The following is a 23,253-nucleotide window of genomic DNA, read 5'->3' as shown; positions in this document are numbered from 1 at the left end:
ATTTATTTATTTATTTATTTATTTATTTGGTACATGGTCTTGCTATCCAGTTCAAACTCATAGTGATCCTCCTGTCTCAGCCTCCCCAGCACTGGGATCACAGGCATATGCCACCACACCTGGTTTTGGGGGGGCAGGGCACAGCATGCAATACCAGGGATCAAATCTGGATCCTTGTGCTTCCCAGGCAGGCGCTTAAACTACTCAGCTATCTCCCCAGCCTTATATCCCTAGCTTTTTAAAAGTTGTTTTAAAATTTTCTTTTGGAGCCATGGTTTCCCTATGTAGTTCACTAGGACACCCAGGCTAGCCTTGAACTTTTGGTGATCCTCCTGCCTCTGCCTCCCAAGTGCTAGGAATACAGATGCATACCACTCTGTAATACAGTATAGTTTCTTTTTAAAATGATATGCTGGCTTTGTTTTTAAAATTTTGAGGGGCTGGTGAGATGGCTCAGTGGTCTAAAGCACCTACTTAGAACAAGCTAAGCCAAGCAAAGCACAGGGACCACGGTTCAATCCCCCAGCACCACATGCCAGCCAGCCCCGCCCCCGGTGGGCTGAGCTGTCCACACACACACTAAATAAATAAATAAATAAATAAATAAATAATTTTTTTAAAAATAAATAAAATAAAATTTTGAGACAGGGTCTTGCTAAATTGCCTAGGTGGGACTCTTGGTTTAGCCTTCCTTAATACTGGGATTACAGACATACACCATCATGCCAGGCTAAAATGAATTAAATTTTGAAGATCATAACATTACTTGTATATTCAGATGTGTATTAGTTGTGACTTTTGACTTTTTACCACAAAGTTGTGTGTGTGTATGTGTGCATGTGCACACGTGCACACACACACGTATGCATCCTTGAGTGCTGGGGATTAAACCCAGGTCCTCATCGTTCCATGCATGTACTGAACCACTAGTAAGAGCTATACGTGTATTGCTTTCAAAAAATTTGATCTCTAGGTTTGCCATTGCCATCAGAGCCTGTAAAGCATTCCTTTAGACTAGGTTAGGTGACAAATCTTTTCAACATGTGTTAATTGGTATTTTATCAGTTCAGCACATTAGGTGATTAAATGGAATAATGTTGCTAAATGGTGAAAGGATTTTTGTAAGTCAAAGGAAGAAAAACAAAGAAATTAGAAAACACATTTTTAGCCCATGTTATTGTGGGAATAAGTGTGTTTTTCCCAAGATAAATGTAAAGGCATAACTCTCATTTGAAAAATACTTGTATGGACACATAAGATTTAGTCTAGTTGTATTTATATGTACATATTTTCACTATTAACTCATTCCCATTTACTTATTTTTTTTCCCATTTACTTATACAAGTGGCAGAGTTACTATACTAAGTTATATTGTTGTTTTAGTTAAAAAACAAAATAAAACTACTTTTCTCTGGAGTTAATTCTTCATCTGCATATAAACATATCTGTTTGGTTTCAAAGACTGTCACATTGTTAAGGTTAGGTGAATTTTAGAAAAATTAAAATAATTTTTGTTACTTCATATTTATCATGAAACAGGCTTGCATAATAAAGATACAATATGAAAGGCAGGATAGTGGAATGTTTGAGCCCCAAATGCCTGAGTTTATGTCATGGTATCCTTGTTTACCCACAGTAAGATTTGTATCCTTATTTGGAAATGATAATACCTCCCATGTTATTGTGATATTTAAATTGGGTAATTTGAATGAAAAGAATAATGCCTCACATATAGTAATTACTTAGTATGCTTGTGACGTTTGATATTATTGCCACTATTGTTTTTAACTTTATGGCCTGCTCTAGTGTTTATAACTGTTTCCTTCAACTTTTTTTTTTTTTTTTTAATTGGTACCTGGAATCGAACTCAGAGTCTCCCACTTGCCAGGCATGTGCTGTGCTGCTGAGCCATATCCCTGGCCCTTGCTTCCTTCAATTTTTATACTTGTGTGAAGAATAACAATACTTAGTTTCTGGGGCTGGTGAGATGGCTCAGTGGTCTAAAGCACCTACTTAGAACAAGCTTAGCAAAGCACAGGGACTGCAGTTCAATCCCCAGCACCACATGCCAGCCAGCCCCGCCCACTGGTGGGCTGAGCTGGCCACACACACACACACACACACACACACACACATAAAAAAAATTAAAAAAAATACTTAGCTTCTGTTTACTGGGGTGTTTCAATGCTTATTGCAATAATTAGTTTTTATAAAATGGCTCTATAGGACTAGGGAGATAGCTCGGCAGCTTAAGCACCACCTGGCAAGCACAAGGTCCTGAGTTCAATCCCCAGTACCACATGCCAGCCCCAAAACCAGGTGACAGAGGAGGATCACTATGAGTCTATGAGACCCTGTATCAAAATAAATAAATGAATAAATAAAATCACTCTACAAATCTCACAGAACTATTTAATTGTGTTCTAATTTCGTAGCTAAATTTTGTATATCATGCTTTTATATTAGTCTTTGATAATATCTTTCCCCAGATCTTAATTTTTACAAAAAATTTATTTATTGTCTTCTTCCTTCTACCCTTGGCTATGATTGGGTAGTAACAGGACTCATGTCTTAGGGCTTGGAGTTGTGGGATAGCCACTGAATCTAGTCCCACTGACTCTGGTAGTTGAAATTTTTGCTGTGAGCATCTGGTTGGTTATATTTTAAATATAATTCTCCATCCACACAGCTAATAACTGGAGATTATAAACCTCATTTTAATACCTGAGGAAATTGAGACAGTAATTGCCTTATCATCACTCAGCTAGAAATAAAAACTATGATTAAAACCAGGTTTTCGGATGCTTTACCCAGGACTTTATCCCACTGTACAATAGCTGCCCCTAGTAAATAGTACTTTAGCTTACAAAGAGGAAGAGTTGCAGTTGTTACATCATTTTGCCTTTGTTATTTATTTTTAGAGACATTTTGAATCCAAAGGATGTGATCACAGCCCAAGTTGAAAATTCTTCCGCTAGCAAAGATTTCTGCAGTCAGTCATGCCTGTCTTCTTATGAACTAAAGAAAAAACCTATTGTTACCATATATACCAATAGTACTTCAACTAAATGCAGTATGTGTCAGAAAAATGCTGATGTAAGTTACTTTTACTGAGATTTTGTTCAAAAATCAGAGGCATTTAAACTGGCTCTGCTTATTTTGTATGTGTGTGTGTTTCTCTTTCCTAGATTCGATTTGAAGTTAAGTATCAAAATGTGGTGCACGGTCTTTGTAGTGATGCTTGTTTTTCAAAATTTCATTCCACCAACAACCTCACTATGAACTGCTGTGAGAACTGTGGGGGCTATTGCTATAGCAGCTCTGGACCTAGCCAATCACAGAAGGTTTTTAGTTCAACAAGTATCACAGCATATAAGCAGGTATGAACATCAGTCTGCCAAGCATAGTTAAATTTAATCTGAAACTGGTTGCACAGAGATGAACTGCAAAGTAAAAGAGTAAACTCCTAAAATAAGTGAGCTTTTCCCATCCCTTCATCCTTTGTGTGAATTCCTCTGGAGAAAAATAGATTTTGTTACCATAAGGATGATTACAGAATGAGATGACATAGACATTTCACATGTTTTTAAGGTTCTCTTCATGACTGAGGATTTATGCAATTTCAATGATTTGTTGTGTGAAATATTTTGCAAGTTAAAATGTGTAGAAAATCAGTGTATCTCAGGATAGCATATCTTTTTCATTCTAAAATATGTCTTAGAAGTAATTTGTCAGTATCCTATTAAAATACTTTAACCTTATTTATTGTGATAAGTAATGAATTTGTTGTAAATGTGTCACAGTGTTTATTACTGAGTAACTTCGATATTTAAAGTTAAATAGTAAATTGTAAAAATTTTCAGTTGGCAAATTTTTGATTTGTTAATTTCTCTAATCAGTTGGTAGTTTCTGTTCATTATTAAAAAGTGTCTCTTGGGCCAGGGATATAGCTCAGTGGCATAAGCGCCTGCCTGGCAAGTGCAAGGTTCTGAGTTCAATCCCCAGTACTGAAAAAAAAAAAAAAAAAATTCCAGGAATTGCCACTTCTGACAGTATGGTTCAAGCTGTCATAGGAAAAGAAATGTTATGTTGTAAATTCAAAAGTCAGTTCCACTTTTAATTTTTTAAGTAGTAGTATATTGTATCAGCTGCATAAATAAGGTTCCTCTTATACTAGGAAGATATGTGCAATTTTACATTTATATTTCCTTGCTGCTTACTCGCGTCTTGCGAGACCATCTAGTCTGTCAGTGAGAGGTGAGTGTAGTGGTTAAGAGCCTAAACTTTTGTTTTTTCTTTGCGGAACTGGGGATTGAATTTAGGCCCTTGTGCTTGCCAGACAAGCACTTATTCTTCTGAGCCATCTCCCTGGCCCCAAAGAGCCAAAACTTGAAAAAAAATTTTTTTTTCTTTTCTTTTTCTTTTTCTTTTTCTTTTTCTTTTTCTCTTTCTTTCTTTCTTTCTTTCTTTCTTTCTTTCTTTCTTTCTTTCTCTCTTTCGTGGATACAGGGTCTCGTTATGCAGTTCAGACTCATAGTGATCCTCTTGTCTCAGCCTCCCCAGTACTGATATTACAGGTGTGTGCCACCACGCCTAGTTTTGGGGTATGTGGCACACCCAGGGTTCCCGGCTGGCCTGGCATGTGGTACCAAAAGTCAAACTCAGGTCTTTATGCTTACCAGGCAAGCGCTTAGACTGCTGAACTATCTCCCAGCCAGGAGCCTAAACTTTATAGTTTGGTGAAATAGGTTTAATTTCCTACTTCTGCTTATATTGTGATTTTTTTTCTTTCCCTCAGTTCTGAGGATTGAACCCAAGGCCCCGTGCATACTAGGCAAGCGTTGTACCACTCAGCTATGCTTCTAACCCTTGTCTGGGAATAAAATTTAAACTTTTTTTAATGTAATTTTAAAAAGTGCTTCACTGTGTTACTGAAAAAAACTATGCCTAAGTATATATACATTGTTTAGAATGGGGTCTGGCTCCTGGTAAACATTCAAAAAGTAAGAAATGGCAGCCATTATAGTAGTCCCTCGCTATTTCGCAGTTCTATTTTCATGGAGTCACTGTTTCTTGGGTTTTCAAAAAGTATTAATCTAAATTATTTATTATGGATATTTATATCACGGGATTTTGCAGTATATGTATGTTATTAAAGTTATGTAGATGTATGAGTTTAGAAAGTGGTTAGGAACTTTAGAAGTATTTTTTAAAGTGTGTGAAAGTTTTATAAGCGTGTAAGAAGGGTTTATAAAGCCTTAAAATTTATATAAACACTAAAAAAATAACATTGCTACTTTGTTCATTTTCACGCATTGCGGGGGTATCTGGACCATAACCTCTGTGATAAGTGAGGGACCACTGTATTATTATTAAAACTTGAGTAAACGTAACAGGCAGCTGTGCCATCTCTGCCCCCGGTGCGCGCTGAGATTATGTTTGAGACAGGCGTGGGGGCGCACACCTGTATTCCCAGCGCTTGGGAAGCTGAAAACAGGAGGATCACTGAGTGTGATCTGTGCATTGAGACCCTGCAGACCCTGTACCAAAACATTCAAAATAAAAAATACACATTCCGGCACATTTTATTGTGAAACTTAGCTTAAAAAATAGGTAGTTCTGTAGAATCTCCTAATACACATTAAATATCATTTCTGACTCTTGCTAAATAGTCTTATGAGTTAAGTAGCCTTAGAGATGGTAGACTGCTAGACTGAGGTCAAGCTCTGTACTGAATATGGCCTTTTGGTTTGTAGACTATCTGGTTCCTTCTGGTATTTGTAATGAGAAAATCATTTTGACTATCCCATTCATTACTTGTAAAGTGTTTTGTTATCACTAAAAAGTCTAAATTTTATCTAATTTTCTTCTGTTTGTGTTTTATTGTCTGAAAAACACTTGTTTTTTCCCACACCCCCAACTTTGAAAACAGTCTAATAATTATTGTGGCCTTGTTATCATGTTCAGGTATTTCAATGAATGGCAATGGTAGTACTTTTTTTCTTTTAGGTTAGTATTTAATCCTATGTGCTAGGATCTAATTGTTATTTTATTTTTTTCATAGAATTCAGCCCAAATGCCTCCATATGCTCTGGGGAAATCATTGAGGCCATCAGCTGAAATGATTGAGACTACCAATGACTCAGGAAAAACAGAGCTTTTCTGCTCTATTAATTGCTTATCTGCTTACAGAGTTAAAACTGTCACTTCTGCAGGTAATATTTAAATTTGATGTATTTATAGAATTAGTAACTGTTGAAGAAGATCATAAGTGCTTTCCTTTCACACGGTTTTTTTTTTGTTTTCTTTTTCTTTTTTATGTATTTGGTATAGGGTCTCACTACGAAGCCCAGACTTGTAGTGATTCTCCTGTTTTCAGCCTCCCTAACACTGGAATTACAGGTGTGCACCACCACATCCAGTCTTGGTGGCTGGCTCAGCACTCCCAGGGGGCGGGGCTGGCACATCTCATATTGTTACAAGCTAAATTTATCTGTATGGTTAAGATTCAAGATTGATTTATTTTTAAAGAACTGACTTTTTTTTTTGGGGGGGGGCTGGTGAGATGGCTCAGTGGTCTAAAGCACCTATTTGGAACAGGCTTGGCAAAGCACAGGGACTGCGGTTCAATCCCTCAGCACCACATGCCAGCCCGCCCCACCCCCTGGTGGGCTGAGCTGGCCACACACACACACACACACACACACACACACAAATAAATAAAATTAAAAAAAAAAAAAAAGAACTGACTTTTTTTACTGCAAATAGTTGTGGTATGAAAAGTTTCATATGTGAAAAGAAAAATAATTGTAAGTATTAGGTTTTTGTGTAAATGGGAGTTGAGGTTGCCGTAGTTAGATTTAGAGCTGATTGTAATGTTTGCTGATTTTGTTTATTATAGTTGACCTTCCATATCTGTAGATTCTGCTTTCATGGATTCAACCTAGCAGATCAAAAATATTCAGGGAAAAAAATTGCATCTGTATTGAACATGTAGACATTTTCTTGTTGCTATTCCCTAAAAGGTAAAGCAACTATTTACATATTATTTACATTTTATTAGTTATCATAAATAGCATAGAGATGATTTAAAGTATACAAGTAGATGTTTGGGAAGATACATGTAAGTTATATGCAAATACAGTGCCTATATATATATATATATATATATATATATATATATATAATGAGGGTCTGCAGATTGTATTGTCCTTGGAGAGTCCTAGAACTGATGTCCTGAGGATATTAAAGGTTGACTGTTCTGAGTACTATTTGTTGTTGTTGGGGTTTTTTTTGTCTTTTTGAGACAGTGTTTCACTATGCAGTTCAGGCTGGCCTTTCTCTTTGCAGCCCAGGCTGATCTCAAACTCTCAACAGTGCTCCTGCCTTAGCCTCCTCAGTGCTGGGATTACAGGAATGTGCCACCATGCCTGGCTCATTGTTTTTGTTTACTTCTAGAATTTTGGATCATTTATGATCACTTGGGTAACATACTCTTTTTTTTTTTTTTTTTTTTTTTTATCTTCAAGGTGTCCAGGTATCCTGTCATAGTTGTAAAACCTCAGCGATCCCTCAGTATCACCTCGCTATGTCAAATGGAACTATATACAGCTTCTGCAGCTCCAACTGTGTAGTGGCTTTCCAGGTATGACTGGGAAGTTCTCTTAGGCAAAGTGTTGTTTTCTTAGGCCAAGTGTTGACTGCTGTCCACACGTAGAAAATTTTAAATGTAAAACTTAAAAATAATTCTATTTAACTAAAATTTTAGAGGTCATTTCTATGAAATGTTTCAGCCCAGATGTTGGGCTTCCTTTCTTGGGGTCCTTGCAGAAGATGGCCTTCCCTTCCATTGTGCACCTTGGCTCCTTCCTATCCATTGGTAGAGTAGGTTGTGTGGTGATGGGGCTCCCATATCACTTCCTCATTCTGGGCCAGATACCTATCCATGGCATGGAATTGGAAGAACCCACTTGTCCATTTTCTCCTCACCCCAATCCACATACACACAAATAGAACTTAGTGATCCCATGGACAGAATAGTGCCTAATGTGATGTCACTGGCTCTAGGAGAGACTGCTGGGGGCACTGTGTTGTAATAGCCATGAGGAGTTGGTTAGTGCTGGGCTTGCAGGAAGAGGGTATCTTGGGGAGCAGAAAGGCATGCTGAGTTTGTTAGAGGTTATATAGAGAACTATAAAAAGTCTGGATTCCAGTCCTCTATCTTTTTTTTTTTTTTTTTTTTTTTGTGGAACCGGGGATTGAACTCAGGCCCTTGCGCTTGCCAGGGAAGCGCTTATTCCACTGAGCCATCTTCCTGGCCCCAGTCCTCTATCTTTTAATGTTGAATTTCTCCATTCTTCTACATTGGAACTATGTCATTGAGATTCATTCTATGAGAAATGAGAGAAATTAAGATGTAAAAAAAATTTGAGGCAGAATTAATTTATTACCACAAGGAAGTAAAAACCAGTAAGTTGCATGTTTCTCAGTTGATCAATACTTGCTTTGTTTGTGTTCATTCAGAAGGTATTTAACAAGCCAAAAGGAGCGAACCTCTCGGCAGCACCTTCTCATGGTCAAGTGATTGTGAGCACGCCCTCTGGGTCAGTGATGTCAGCAGGACGAGGTGGTGGCATGTCTTCTTCCAGTTCTGTCAGCGGTGCTGCCCCAGCTGGCTGCCAACAGGTTTCTAAACAATCCCAAAAGGCTGCTTTAGCCCAGACACTTGTGAAACTCAAGTGTCAGCACTGTAACCAAATGTTTGCCACAAAGCCAGAGCTGCTTTACTACAAGGTAACGTGCCTTCGTGAAAGGATTGCATCCATTAGATGCATTTCCCTCCATGTCTTTGATACTCAGCTCATTTTGAAATGTAGAGGAGAAAGGGTTTTTATTCCCCCATTTAACTTGTTTTTTTAAATAATATATTGGGCTTTTCTAGAAGACAAACCATGTGATATTTAAGCTTGTGTTTCTGATTTCCTTCACTTAACATTATGTTCTCAAGGTGCTTTCATTTTCCTGCAGATGACTCAACTTTATCCTTTACTGTGGGGTAGCATCCCATTGTGCATAAATACCATGTTTTCTTTTCTATTCATCTGTTGATGGAAATATAGGTCAATTCCAGAATTCAGTTATTGAAAGTTGTGCTGCTCATGTGAATATACGTTGGACTCTGTAATGTAATGTCTAACTGTTTTGGGAAGATACCTAGAGGTTCAGGTGTAGCTGGGTCAAATGGAATTTCTGTTTTTTGTTTTCTGTGGAATCACAAAGGTTTTTTAAAGATAAACAGTTATTTAGCTAGATCTCAATGACTGTTATTTCTCTGCAGGGAAAAATGTTTCTATTCTGTTGCAAGACTTGCTCTGATGAATACAAAAGGAAAAATAGAGTTGTGGCAATGTGTGACTACTGTAAACTGCAGAAAATTGTAAAGGAGACTGTGCGATTCTCAGGGGTTGATAAGCCATTCTGTAGTGAAGGTAAAGAAAAAGTTCAGTTTGATCCACATAGCATGTTATTACATTATATAACATAAAATAATGCCTGATAACTTGGGGGAAGTAATACATGACTAATACTGCAATAATTTTTCACTCGTAGGGTTTAATTTGAGCATTTGTATGTTGGGTTTATACTTCAGTTTAAAGCCTGTCTTCTTCCTGGGCATAGTGATGAATATCTGTAATTCCAGCTTCTTGGGATGCTTAAACAGGAGGATTCCAAGATTGAGAGTCTTAAACTCTGTCTTAAAATAAAAAAAAATAATAAAAATAAAAAAATGAAAAGGGCTAGATATATAGCTTAGTGTAAATATCTTTTTATTTATTTTTTCAGTGCTGGGGATTTATTTTTTCTGTCTTTTTAAATGTTGCAGTGCTTGTAGTAAAGAAAAGTTATTGAAGTAGAATTAAATCAGAGATACTGGTATAAAAATAGACTGGGCATGGTGGCACACACCTGTAATCCTAGCTCTTGGGAGGCTGTAAACAGGCGGATCACTACAAGTGTGATCTAGTAATGAGACCCTGAACACCCTGGAGACCCTTCCGTGAAATACAAAAATAAAATAAATAATAATTTTGTATGTTTAGGTATGCCATCAGGGATCTTTTTATTCTTGCATTTATTTGTAAAGCAGGATTTAAGCAGTTGCTGCTACTTGGCTTAACAAACTTCTATATCTCTATGTTTGTGAAATAGATGAACTAATATTTTAGAGCAGGGTGCCGGGATATAGCTCAGTTGTACAGTGCTGCCTGCCTGACAAGGACAAGGTCCTGAGTTCCATTCCTGGCATCCCCGCAAAAAAAGTACCAGATATTTAAAAGGTGATATGAATTTGCTCTGTGAATATAAAAACTATTCTTTAACCTAGAGGCAAGTACTTGTCATGTATTTAGAAATTAAGGTTTACATCTACATTTCTTTAAAATTTGTGTCTAAGACCATAAAAAAAAAAAAAATCAGTTTCTATTCTTGAAGTTAATGGGGATTTGATGCTTTTTCCTTTCATCCCTCTTTGTGCTCAGTTTGTAAATTCCTGTCTGCTCGGGACTTTGGAGAACGATGGGGAAACTACTGTAAGATGTGCAGTTATTGCTCACAGACATCCCCAAATTTGGTAGAAAATCGGTTGGAGGGCAAAGTAGAAGAGTTTTGTTGTGAAGAGTGCATGTCCAAATTTACAGTTCTTTTTTATCAGGTAAATGTGATTTGCTGATTTCTGAAATTTATGCAGTTTATTTACTGTACATTCAAATTATGTGAAGAAAAATGTGTTATGTGAAGAAAAATGTAGAGATGGATAAAGTAAAATATGGGCTGCTTGGCAAAATTTGAATGTAAGATAAAATCTATGAGAAAAAGGAGTTTATGATCTCTGGAGACTGTTGATTGAGGTTATGTATCTTTTGTTAAATTTGTATTTATTTATGGGGTACATTCTGGCAATTCAGTAAATGTATAGAGTGTGTGTTACTAAATCGGTATGAGCATTTCTATCTCTTCAGTTATCAGTCATTTCAATATATTAGGAATTTCATGCTCTTCTGTGCCTTATTTGGGCTTTTTTATGAAGCACGTTGACCTTGTTTGAAACTTTGAAATCTTTTGGGTTAGAACTTTACATAACGTTGCCTTAGGTGGCTCTCTCATTCAGGTTATGCTGAGAAATTTAAAGTCAGACCTTGTTCTCACTTCGTAGGTTAAAGGACATTGACTGACAACCTTACCAACTTAATTCTTTAAAAAAAAAAATGTTTCTGAAAGGCCAACCGTGGTAGTTGCTATTAATTGTCAGTACTGCATGTCCAGCTGTTGTTTCACTTACTCCTCACTACAGTCCCAAAAGGAAGAGGAGTTAGGTCCAGAGAAGGGAAGTGCCCTTGTGGAAGCTGGTGGGTGACAGCTTGATATCATTTTGAGCTTACTGGTCACATCACTGCCTCTTGGCCTCATCCCCAAAATCTCATTTTCTTGGGGAAGAAGGTAATGGAAATACATTAGATTAGCACGACTGATCACAGGGCTTCAGACAAAGAATGTCTTATTAGATACTTGTTAAATTAATCAAAGTCTGTGATTTCAAAATCCCACATTCTTTCTGCTATAGTATGCTTCTTTATTTTTATTTTTTAGTTTATTTTATTTTATTGAGAAACAAATATCAATGAGACAGTTTCAAAACTGATTAATAGGACAGTCTCAATAATTAATACATTGTACATTGTTGTCTTCTTAGTGGTTATCTGTAGTATAAGATGCGGACAGAATATCTTGCCCAAACACTATTAGTACAAATCTTTCTTCTCATTGTATAGTATGCTTCTTAATCTTGTGAAAAAATAGAACCTGTCTTTAGTCCTTCCTCAGTAATTTTAAAAACAGAACAGCATCTTTTATAATAATCCTCTCAATTTAGGGCATAAATCTATATACAATAAACATTTATTTTTAATTATAGTATTTAAGGTAGGAACCTTATATTTGTAATCCTGACTCATCAGATATAGCTAGTTTTCATGGTGTCTCTGATTTATGATCGAAGTTATCTGCTCATTATTTTATAATTTGAAGCCTTTCTTGTCATGACTTCTTTCCCAGATGGCCAAGTGTGATGGTTGTAAACGTCAGGGCAAGCTGAGTGAGTCCATAAAATGGCGAGGCAATATCAAACATTTCTGTAACCTGTATTGTGTCTTGAAGTTTTGTCATCAACAAAATATGAATGATCTATCACAAAATAAAGGTAAAGTTAAACTTAACTAATTGAATCTTTATGTTAATGCTAGGATCTACTATCAGCATACTCAGTAGAAAACAATATAATAATTTCATTGGATTCAAAGAGCATAAGTTTCCTTAAATTTTCCTTTAAGAATCCTTAATGATAGTTCTTTTGTTTAAAATTTATTTTTTTAATCAAAAAACCTCTATTGTCTAAAAAACTTAATCTTTTGATCACCAAATGATAGCTTTTATTAATTTTTACAGAACAGGTTTGATTTGGTTGCTTTTGATTGAATTTATACATACAGATAATACAATTTAATGTTACAGGATGCATACTATTCAACTAACAAGGAATATAAATAAGAGAATTAGGACAAACGGAGGAAGAAGATATAAATATGCTAACATAGCTTTGTGACTGGTGTAAGATTTGATCTGTAGCTTGCTTTTCACCAAAGAAAAAGAGAACAACACATTAATTATCTCAGAAAAAATAGACCAGTTCTTCATGGGTAGTAGTTTTTCCTGGCTTAAGCATAAAATAATTTTGCAAGTAGGACAGCTAATGTGGTCCAGATATTCAGAAGACTAGATAGATGTTTGGTGCCTTTGTAGAGTAGGTATACGTATCACTTTCTGAATTAGATAAAAAACAGTTGATGTTATGTTCACTCATGGTCTGAAACACGTGTTGCCTGATAGAATCCATCTGCTGGCAGGCTCTTTGTCTGCCTTTGCAGTCTTATTAATCATTACCTTAATTATATACAGCTCATGCTGAACTTTGATGTTACCCTCTATGCCCTGGGACCATTCTGGTTTGCAATAGAATATTCATTTTGTAATGTGGCTTAAGAATATCAATGTTACATGAATGGACAGTTCCTTCATCAACTTAAAAAACTTGTCATATTAAATTTTTATTCAAAGCATGCATAACAGTAGGCCTTTTTTTCTCTATAGAACACCCTAGTTAATCCTGAAGCTGCTCTTATTTTTACTTGTTATATGTCATTTGAAACTTCTAATTTTACAGAATAAAGCTTTTTTTTTTTTTTTTTTTTTTTTGTGGAGCCAGGGATTGAACTCAGGCCCTTGCACTTGCCAGGCAAGCACTTATTCAACTGAGCTATTTCCCCAGCCCCAAACCTAACTCTTGTGACTTTTTTTTTTTTTTTTTTTTTTTTCTTTGGTGGAACCGGGGATTGAACTCAGGCCCTTGAGCTTGCCAGGGAAGCGCTTATTCCACTGAGCCATCTCCTCAGCCCCAGAATAAAGCTTTTTAAAGCCCTGGTTAACAATTTAATTAGAATCCCCCAAACCAACATTATACAGAGTTAATTTTATATTGTTTTTTGAAAACTTGGTTGTTAATGGTGTTTTTTTTTATGTAATCCTTTTGTTTATACTTATATTTTTGTTTATTTTTGTCAGTAAATATTTCAAAGGCACAAACTGCTTTCCTGGCACTCCCTTCTACAAGAACAAACATAACTCCAGTCATAACCAGTGTGGTATCACTGGCAAAAATGCCTGTTGCCCAGCATACAGGAAGCACTAAGACTGTTTTAAAAGGTACGACTTGATGGAAAGGCATTTGGCTGGAAGGTAGGGATGAGCGCCACCTAGTTTAAGTGACTCTTGACTGGTAATATCTTTTTTGACATTAATGTATAAAGAATCATATCCCTCTGCCTCAGGGGAGTGGTTAAGCAAGCACAGTGGTATTCGTGGGAAAAGAAGTGTTATGTGTGATTTACTTTTTTAACAATGCAGATGATTTTACTGTACTTGCGTGTTTATACCATTCTATATAGTTGGATTGACCTGTAACATGGTCCCCCTTATCTTTGTCAGATACCACAGGTGCTAGTACTGTAAAATTAATTAATTTCTCTTTCTTTCTTTCTTTCTTTCTTTCTTTCTTTCTTTCTTTCTTTCTTTCTTTCGTCTGTTTGAGACAGAGTCTCACTGTGCTGCTCAGGCTGGCCTAGAGCATTTTGTAGCTTGAGGTGTTCTCAAACTCACAATGATCCTCCTGCCTTAGCCTCTTTAGGCCTGGCATTATAGGCATGTGCCACCATGCCTGGCAATGTAAAATTTCTTTAGACCATTTTTGGAGAAATTTTGGTTCACACTATTGCCTACTTTAGAGGAAATTAACTTCTTAGTTATACATATTCTGGGAATAATAATGTATATCTTAATTTGTAACAGGTGCAGCTACTAAAGAGGCAGCAAAAATTATTGGAAATGTAAGTTTTACTGTTAACATTTTTTTCTGAATAAAACTGCTTATGTCTTTTTATGTATATGTCTGGGTATTTTTCTGTTTGCAGCTTACTTTTTACAAAAGATGGAGTAATATTTGAATTATTTTCTTGCTTTGAATCTTACAGTTTGACCTTACATGATTGATAAGAATATATTCTGGATTTATTTTAGTGTTCCTTTGTGTTCAGGTTTCTTAATTTCTTTAAATGATTGGTAATTCAATCTGGCTGCTTATTTTTCTTTTTTACTATATTCAGAATTTTGTTTTTAGACTAGAACATTTTTTGAAAATTTAGTATCATTGTAATTTTGAATTATGTGAGGATGAAAATAATACTAAGTGTTTTATTTCAAATTTGAGATATTGTGGAATGTTCCCAAAATTTAAAAAATTGTTTTAAAAAAAATCTGGAAGGCTGAAAGGATTATAGATTTCCACCATTGTTGCCCTTTGGCGAAGGAATATAATAACCATTTTTTATTAATATCCCATGATACTGTACGAGATCTTAGGTTAATATATTTGGTGACTGTTATGGTAAATGTTAACATTTACTCTTTCGTTGTATTTTTTTTTTTTGTTTTGGTGAAACCGGGGATTAAACTCAGGCCCTTGCACTTGCCAGGGAAGCACTTATTCCACTGAGCCATCTCCCCGGCCCCAACATTTAATTTACTCTTGATATCATTAAAAATCTTTTCTTACATCATGAAAGTGTCCTTCAAATGTACATTACATGGTGGTATTAGTGCTAAGATGTGTGCCCCTCGATTCAGTAACTTTGGACAGAAGTTAGATATAAAAATCTATGAAGATGGCCAAACCACTGTTCTGATGCCTTGTATTATTTAGGAATGCATGCCCTGTCCAGTGTTAGAGCTAGTACTCAAAAGCAGCACCAGAGCACCAAAAACACTTAAAGCAGGTACTCTCCAGAGGTTACAAAGTTTATAGCACCCATAGTTTATAGCGAGGCAAGGATAATGGAATAAGTGGGGTGGGGAAGCCTGCTCATACAGGCATGAAGCATTTTTTATGATTTGAAATGTGACAGTGAGATAAAAGGTTTATGTGAAGTCATGGCTGCTTTTCCAATTTTAAAGCCCATTGAGGTTTTGATAATATAAAAATGAGTAGGCAAGCTGTATCTGCTGTTTCTAAAGCTATCAAAATCTTTAAAAAGGTTTTAGCTTCAGCGACAGTGTAGCATCTGTTAATAAGCAGTCTGGAGCTGGGGAGATAGCTTCAACAGCTTGAGCACCTGCCTGGCAAGCACAAGGTCCTGAGTTCAATCCCCAGTATTCCCCCCCATGGGCAGTCTGTGTAAGATATATATTTTTGTATATAAGGTAGACTTACACAAAGTTGATAAAAGACATTGTTAAAAATTTCCTTGGGCTAGAATTATAAATACAAAGGTAGGACTGGGGAGATAGCTCAGCAGTCTTAAGTGCCTGCCTGGCAAGCACAGGGCCCTGAAACCAGGTGTGGTGGCACATCCCTGTAATCCCAGCACTGGGGAGGCTGAGACAGGAGGATCACTATGTGTCTGAGCTGTGTAGTGAGACCCTGTACCAAATAAATAGACAGACAGACAGACAGATATACCAAGGTAGCAGGATGAAGGCCATAGCAGTTAGCCTACATCTTTAGCTTACCTAACAGTGTATTTCAGTAGCATTTACTATTTTTGAAGATGAGCCAAATATGGGTGGTTGTTCTTTGGTGACAAGGCCAAAGTTGGAAAATGTGTCTGTATATCAAGAAATCCTTGGTGGAAAAAAAAATGAGAAGCTCATCCCGAATTAGACTTACTTTTTAACCAAAGTTTTGTAGGGAACCAGACTGGCTTTCACTATAATGTGGAAAGATAGCTTGTCTTAATTTAGTATCTCTTAATTTTCTATTATTTCTCTTCTTGGAAGATGATACTTTCTAATTATTATTTTTCTATAATTATCTTCAGGCAATGTATATTAGTTAATGAAATATCATTAAATTAACTTGTATTTATTTATATATTATATTAAATCATATTTTAAATTACATGATTAATATATTACTCTTGTACTGTTAATGATATTAACTACACAGTTATACAATTAAGATATTAATGTATTCATCAATATTGATGTGTACTTATAAAATTTTATATATTATATTTATGTATTTGGAGAATAAATTCCTTTTCTACTTCATGAATATGGGATAATTAGTCTTGAATTATTCTAGTTTTCAATTATTCAGGTTTTTTCAGGGACAGTACTTCATATTTAATGCTACTGTTTCTATGTGTATGTTTCCCATGTGGAGTATTTCCGTAATTCACCAGTTATTTAAATTATGTTACCAGATAGCTCTGATTATTACTTTTAGTTTACTCTATAAAACATAATAATAAGCAATATAGTACTCTTATGATATAAAAAAAAAAAAACCCTGACAGTTTTAGAATCTTTTTTTGTCCAGGAATGTTAGTGTGAATCTCCCTCTGGTTACTTAAATGTTTTTACATTTTAGGAAATGGTAAAATATAAAAAGAAAGAAAAAGAAAATCTACTGAAAAAGTCAGCAGGATTTTCCTATAAAAACCTAAACAGCATTTTGCACTTTACAGACCAGGCAGTCTCTTGCAGCTAGAGATTCTGTTAACTCTGACAATGTAGTGCAGAGGGAGCTGCACTAGATAATTCATAAATTCATTATCTGAACACAGATAATTCATAAATGAATGAGCATGGCTGTATTCCAATAAAACTTTATTCCCACCCCCACCCCACACTCCCATGTGCCTTGTCAGCCTCACCCCCGGGGCATGCTGGGTCAGCGACTGAGAGACTAAGACTGGGCATGGTGGTACACAACTGTAATCCCAGCTCCTGGGAGGCTGAAAACAGGAGGATCACTGAGTCCGATGTGTGCAGTGAGACCCTCTCGACCCTGTACTAAAATACATTAAAAACAAAAGTAGAAAAAAAACAAAACAAACCTTTATTTTAAAAATCAGGTAAGGGTTTAATTTGGTGCATAGTTGATAGTTGGTCAACCCTTACTCTACTATATTCTTTTTTTAATTAATTAATTATTTGGTACAGGGTCTCGCTACACAGCTCAGACTTGTAGTGCTCCTCCTGTCTCAGCTTCCCCAGTGCTGGGGTTACAGGCGTGCGTCCCCAGTTTCAGTAGCCAGCTCAGCATGGAGCCAGCACGGCATGTGTTATCAGAGGTTGAACCTACATCTTTGTGCTGGACAGGCAGGCACTTAGACCACTGAGCTGTCTCCCCAGCCCCTCTACTGTATTCTTAGCACCTGAATTAACCATTGTTATCTTTGGCTTATTTCATTTCTTCCCACACGCAACCTCACCCTTCTCTTTTCTTCTCCCCCTTCTGCCCCCTTTCTCTTCTGTCTCTGTCTCACTACTTGTAGTCCCCTGTTCACACCTCCAGAAGCAACTATTATTGTGAGTTTGGTGTGTTATCTTTTCAGATCACTGTCATCTTTCATATAGATAACTCATGGAAAATATTTAATAGTATTTTTTAAAATATCCATCCATGTTGATACTTAATAGATTTAGTACATTCCTGTTGCCTCATATAAGTATTGTATTATCTGTAGTGTCATAATTATCCGTTGCCTATTGATGAACTAGGTTGTTTTTTTCTCTATGAAAAATCTCTTATCACAATGCATATCCTTGCACATCTCCTTGTATCCCTATATAGGTATTTCTGTAGTGTAAAAATGGAAGAATAGAATCACTGAGTCAAAAAATATTTGGATTTTTAGGTTTCGGGTTGCCCTACAGAGTGGGCAGTTCCATGTTTTACTCCTACTTGCAGCTAATGATTAACTCATTTCCATCATTTAATAGTGTCATATTTAAACTTTTTTTTGCTGATCTGTTTGATGGTATCTTGTTTTATTATTTTGTGTGTCAGTGATTACTAGTAGGTTTGCTTATATTTCTGTGAGTTTTTTAAATTTTGATTTTTTTTCTTTGCATTTCCTGTTTTTAGTTTCTCCTCATTTTTGTGTTAAATTATCTTTTTCTTCTTGACTCCTTATATACAGTAGTTTCCTTATGTTCATGATTTTTGCTTCTTTGGTTTCCATTGGCCACAGTTAACCATAGTCTGAAAATACTAAGTGGAAAATTCCAGATATAAATAATTCATAAGTTTTAAATTACTTGCTGTTCTGAATAGCATTATGAAATCTCGTGCCATCCTGCTGTCCTTAGGTGATTTTGAACACCATCTAGGTGGTGGTTCATTCCAGATTTATTTTTCTTCTCCTGACCTTTGAGCTCCAGATTCTTGTATCTAATTGCCTACTTGACATTTACACTCGGATGAATAACAGCAGTCTCAAACACATCTTAAAACAGAATCCTTGTATTCTCCAGAGACTTTGCTTCATTGTTCCATTTCTTAAGGCCCTGCTACCTCCATAGTGTGAGCACCATTGTCTGTCTTCTAGGTTGTTAATGATCTCCTGCCTATTTTTTCTGAATCCATTCTTGTTCTATGTACAGTACTCTTTCCACTCTATTACCAGAATGGTCTTTTTAGGAAACACTAAGTCAAGTCCTGTTATTCCTCTGCTGGAAACTTTTAGTGAAGTCCTGGAGAAGAATAAAGAAAGGAAAGAAGTAGTTTCCACATACTAAAGTTATAGGAAAGCTACCACTATTACAGAGTTCCACACATAGTTAAGACATCCAATAGTGGTGCATGAATATGCAGACAACTCAACAGAAAAGACCGAGAAGAGGCCCAAATATATCCATACGCATTTCATAGTGATAAAGACAACATTTCTGATTAGTACGAGAAATACGGGTATTTAATAAATAATGATATAACACAGTAGACATATAGAAGAGAATACAGTTAGATTTTTATCTCAGAGTATAGTGATACAGTGAAGATAAAAGTTAAATAAAAAATTGTAAAACTACTATGGAATATATTAATAACCTAGAAATGGGGAAAGTATTTCTAAATATGTCACAAAACAGAATCTATTGGGAAATTCAACTGTATTTCATAGAATTGATAGGTAAATTCAACTTTAAGACTGGGCATGGGCTGGTGAGATGGCTCAGTGGTCTAAAGCACCTACTTAGAACAAGCTAAGCAAAGCACAGGGACCGTGGTTCAATCCCCCAGCACCACATGCCAGCCAGCCCTGCCCCCTGGTGGGCTGAGCTGGCCACACACACACACACACACACACACACACTAAATAAATAATTAAAAAAAAAAAGACTGGGCATGATGGCATGTGCCTGTAATCCCAGTGCTTGGGAGGCTGAAAACAGGAGAATCACTATGAGTCTGATCTAGCAGTGAGACCCTGTAGACCCTGTACTAAATACATAAAAAAATAAAAAATAAAATATAAAAATTCAGCTATATTCAACTTGTGTCACCTAAAAGCTGTTAAAAGAATGTGTAGGGTCTATGAATCAATAAAAAACGTGCACAAGTGTGATTCATAGAAAGTGGACATAAAATATTCTTTTTTTTAATTTTTAGGGAAGGATCTACAGGGTGTTCAGGGTCTCACTACTGGACTGGACTTGTAGTGATCCACCTGTTTACAGCCTCCCAAGAGCTGGGATTACAGGCATGCGCACCATGCCCAGTCTCAATTGCTGTCTCAGCGGGCTACAGGGGCCAACATAGGAAGCCTGGGGATCAAACCCCTGGCCCCTGCGCCTGCTTGCAGGTATAAAAATATTCTTAAACATAAGAAAATAAGGGCCAGTGAGATAGCTCAGTGAACTAAGCACCTGCTTAGGCAAGCACAGGGACCAGGGGTTCGATCCTGGCACCACATGCCGTTCTGGCCCCACTACCAAGACCAGTCATGATAGTGCACGCCTGTAATCCCAGCTCTGGGGAGGCTGAAAATAGGGGGATCACTACAAGTCCAAGCTGTGCAGTGAGACCCTGTACCAAATACATTAAAAAGAAGAAGAAAAGACATAAGAAAATGCACTCAGTTTAAATGTTGGATAAATGCCATTAGAAGTACAATCACATTCTTACATATTGCTATTAGAAATGTAAATGGATAAAACTGCTTCAGAGCATTTTAGTAGAAACTATTAAAATTTTAAAAGTAAATACCACTTACCCAGGAATCCCATTTTTAGGAATCTATCCCTCAGATACCTTTTACACATTTATGAAACTTAATTGTGTACAAGGATTTTAACTGAAGCATTGCTTACAGTGGCAGAAAATAGTAAACATTTTTTTTTTCATCAGTGACCAGGGTCATGGTGATTCACTCTTGAGCTATTATGGCAATTATAGAAAATAGCCTTAATTAAGCAGAAGCTGAAATGTACCCTTCTCCATGGCCACACCGGTTTACAAGGCCTGGTGAGTATGGTCCTCTGCACATTCACGTTGGCTGTAGTTTACGGTATAGCCATACAGTGAAGTACTGTGGAGTTACTAAAAGAAAAACAGTTTAATTTTGAAACAGAGCAATTTGAAACCTAGAGTGAAAAATACAAGATACATGCACAATATATAACTATACATTGTATCCCCATATGTGCTTTAAACCTCCCCCCAAAAATATGTACTTGTTCATAGGTGTAGAATATCCCTGAAAGGTCACTAGTAAATAGGTATAGTGGCTGCCTCTGAGGAGAATTCAGTAGAGGAAAAATTAAAAGGAACAATAATTTTTCCATTGTTTATTTGAATCTTTTGAGTTGTATGTAGTATTACTGTTCAAAATATGCGACTTTTTTATGTATTTAGTATAGGGCCTACAGAGTCTCACTACACAGATCAGACTCAGTGATCCTCCTGTTTTCAGCTTCTCAAGCATGCCACCATGCCCAGTCTCAATTGCTGTCGCAGTGCGCCCCGGCGGGGCAGGCTGGCATGGCAGGCCAGGGATGGAACCCTGGCCCCTGCGTCTGCCCAGGCAGGTGCTTTAATCCGCTGAGCTATCTGGCCGGCCTTGCATCGACTTTTTAGAGATGAAGGTAAACAGGACAAAGGGAGTCTTGCTTCATAAAAAGGAAATAAAAGTAATGCTTGCCCAGGAAAAAATACCTAGCCACACTATACTAATTTTTTACTTTTTGAGAAATAGCAAAAAACTATTATACTGCCCTGTTGACATGGGTGTTGGGAAACAAATATACTGCTTGTGACCACACAATTTGATATAATTTCTATTAAAAACAGTTTGGCAGACTGGGGAGATAGCTCAGTGGAATAAGCACCTGCCTGGCAAGTGCAGGGTCCTGAGTTCAATCCTGGTACAAAGCAAACAAACAAACAACAGTTTGGCAATGCCACTAGAATTAAAATCATAAACCTGTGACCCATCAAAATAACACTTAAACTTTATTCTATAAATGTACAAGCACATAGGATTAATGTGTAAGGAGAGTCATTGTAACATTGTTTATAATAGCATAAGATTTATAACATTTCAGTGCTCATCGGCAGAGACTCTTCAAATTACTTACGGTACATTCAGTAATTGAATACTATATAAGCTGTCATGAAGCAGCTCTATAGAAAATTATGTAAATATACCCGCAAGATAGCTTGCTAAGGCTGGCCAAATAGCTCAGTGGATTAAAGCACCTGCAAGCAGGAGTAGGGGCTGAGGTTCGATTCCCTGTTCCTGCTGTGCTGACCCCATCCCAGGGACACACACAATCAGTATGTAAGACTGGGCATGGTGGTGTGCACCTGTAATCCCAGATCTTGGGAGGCTGTAAACAGGCAGATCACTACGAGTCTGATCTACTAGTGAAACCCTGAACATCCTATAGATCCTTCCCTAAAATACCAAAAAACCTTGCTAAGTAACAAGAGCAAGGTGCTGAACATTCTAATGTTATCACTGTTTAGGATGTATAAGAAATTGGGAACAGTGGTTTTATTTAGAGTTCAGTTTGAATAACTGGCAGTCATTCATGTATATACTTTTATATCTTTTAAATGTTATATTGAGGGCCAGGGAGATAACTCAGTGGCATAAGCGCCTGCCTGGCAAGTGCAACATCCTGAGTTCCCAGTACCAAAAAAAAAAAAAAAAGAAAGAAAAAATTATACTGAATGTGTCCATTACTAATTTTAAAAGTCCCTCTGCCTGGTCTCCTAACCTCAGCCTTTGCATGGCTTACTCTTTTGAGTAATTTGGAAGACCTCTACTCCAATGTTTACTGCAAAATTATGCTTCCTCCATGATCCCGCTCTCTGTTCCTTATGCTGCTTTGTTTTTCTTCACAGCTTGAATTGCTATCTCATTACACAGTAGGGGTCTGTTGTACGTGCTGTGTCTCCCTCTGGAATGTAAAGCCCATAAGAGTATGATTTTGTTTTCTGTTGCTCCTCTTAGAAGAGGAACAGGGCTGAGAAGAGTGTTTTTTTGTGTTGAACACTTAATAAATATTTACTGAATGAATAAACATGTTTTAAATACATTCCCCTACTCTGCTTGTTCTTTAACTTGGTCTTATAGAAACCTCCTCTTATAAAAGTTGAATTTCCAGCTAGTCAAATGTCTCGCTTCTTCTACTTTGTTTTGTTTTGTGTTTAAGAATATATTCTTGGGGCCAAGAGATGGCTCAGTAGAATAAGTACTTGCTCAGACCCAAAAGCTACAACTCTTGTTGCATAGGTCCTGCTTTACCTTGGTCTTAACCATCCAGCAGAAAAGTATAAAAATGAAGTATAAGAAG

The 23,253-nt window shown here is 36.6% G+C and overlaps 1 protein-coding gene across 6 annotated transcripts in view; it reads left to right on the top strand.

The window, feature by feature from the left end:
• Zmym6 (zinc finger MYM-type containing 6) overlaps positions 1–23,253 on the top strand; it is a 46,808-nt gene that overhangs the window by 17,250 nt on the left and 6,305 nt on the right. For 5 of the 6 annotated variants that reach the window (XM_023701104.1, XM_023701107.1, XM_023701103.1 and 2 more), the window contains 10 exons: positions 2,922–3,096; positions 3,189–3,380; positions 6,065–6,215; positions 7,530–7,645; positions 8,524–8,793; positions 9,338–9,488; positions 10,539–10,711; positions 12,112–12,256; positions 13,675–13,815; positions 14,458–14,495. In XM_023701104.1, the coding sequence (XP_023556872.1) occupies positions 2,922–3,096; positions 3,189–3,380; positions 6,065–6,215; positions 7,530–7,645; positions 8,524–8,793; positions 9,338–9,488; positions 10,539–10,711; positions 12,112–12,256; positions 13,675–13,815; positions 14,458–14,495 (1,552 nt within the window). The remainder of the gene's footprint in view (positions 1–2,921; positions 3,097–3,188; positions 3,381–6,064; positions 6,216–7,529; positions 7,646–8,523; positions 8,794–9,337; positions 9,489–10,538; positions 10,712–12,111; positions 12,257–13,674; positions 13,816–14,457; positions 14,496–23,253) is intronic. The other variant, XM_023701106.1, reaches the window with a different exon arrangement.

The sequence above is a fragment of the Octodon degus genome, unplaced genomic scaffold (genome assembly GCF_000260255.1).
Source record: "Octodon degus isolate 3935 unplaced genomic scaffold, OctDeg1.0 scaffold00130, whole genome shotgun sequence".
In the NCBI taxonomy this organism is placed as follows: domain Eukaryota; kingdom Metazoa; phylum Chordata; class Mammalia; order Rodentia; family Octodontidae; genus Octodon; species Octodon degus.
This window is presented reverse-complemented; position numbering and strand designations above follow the sequence as displayed.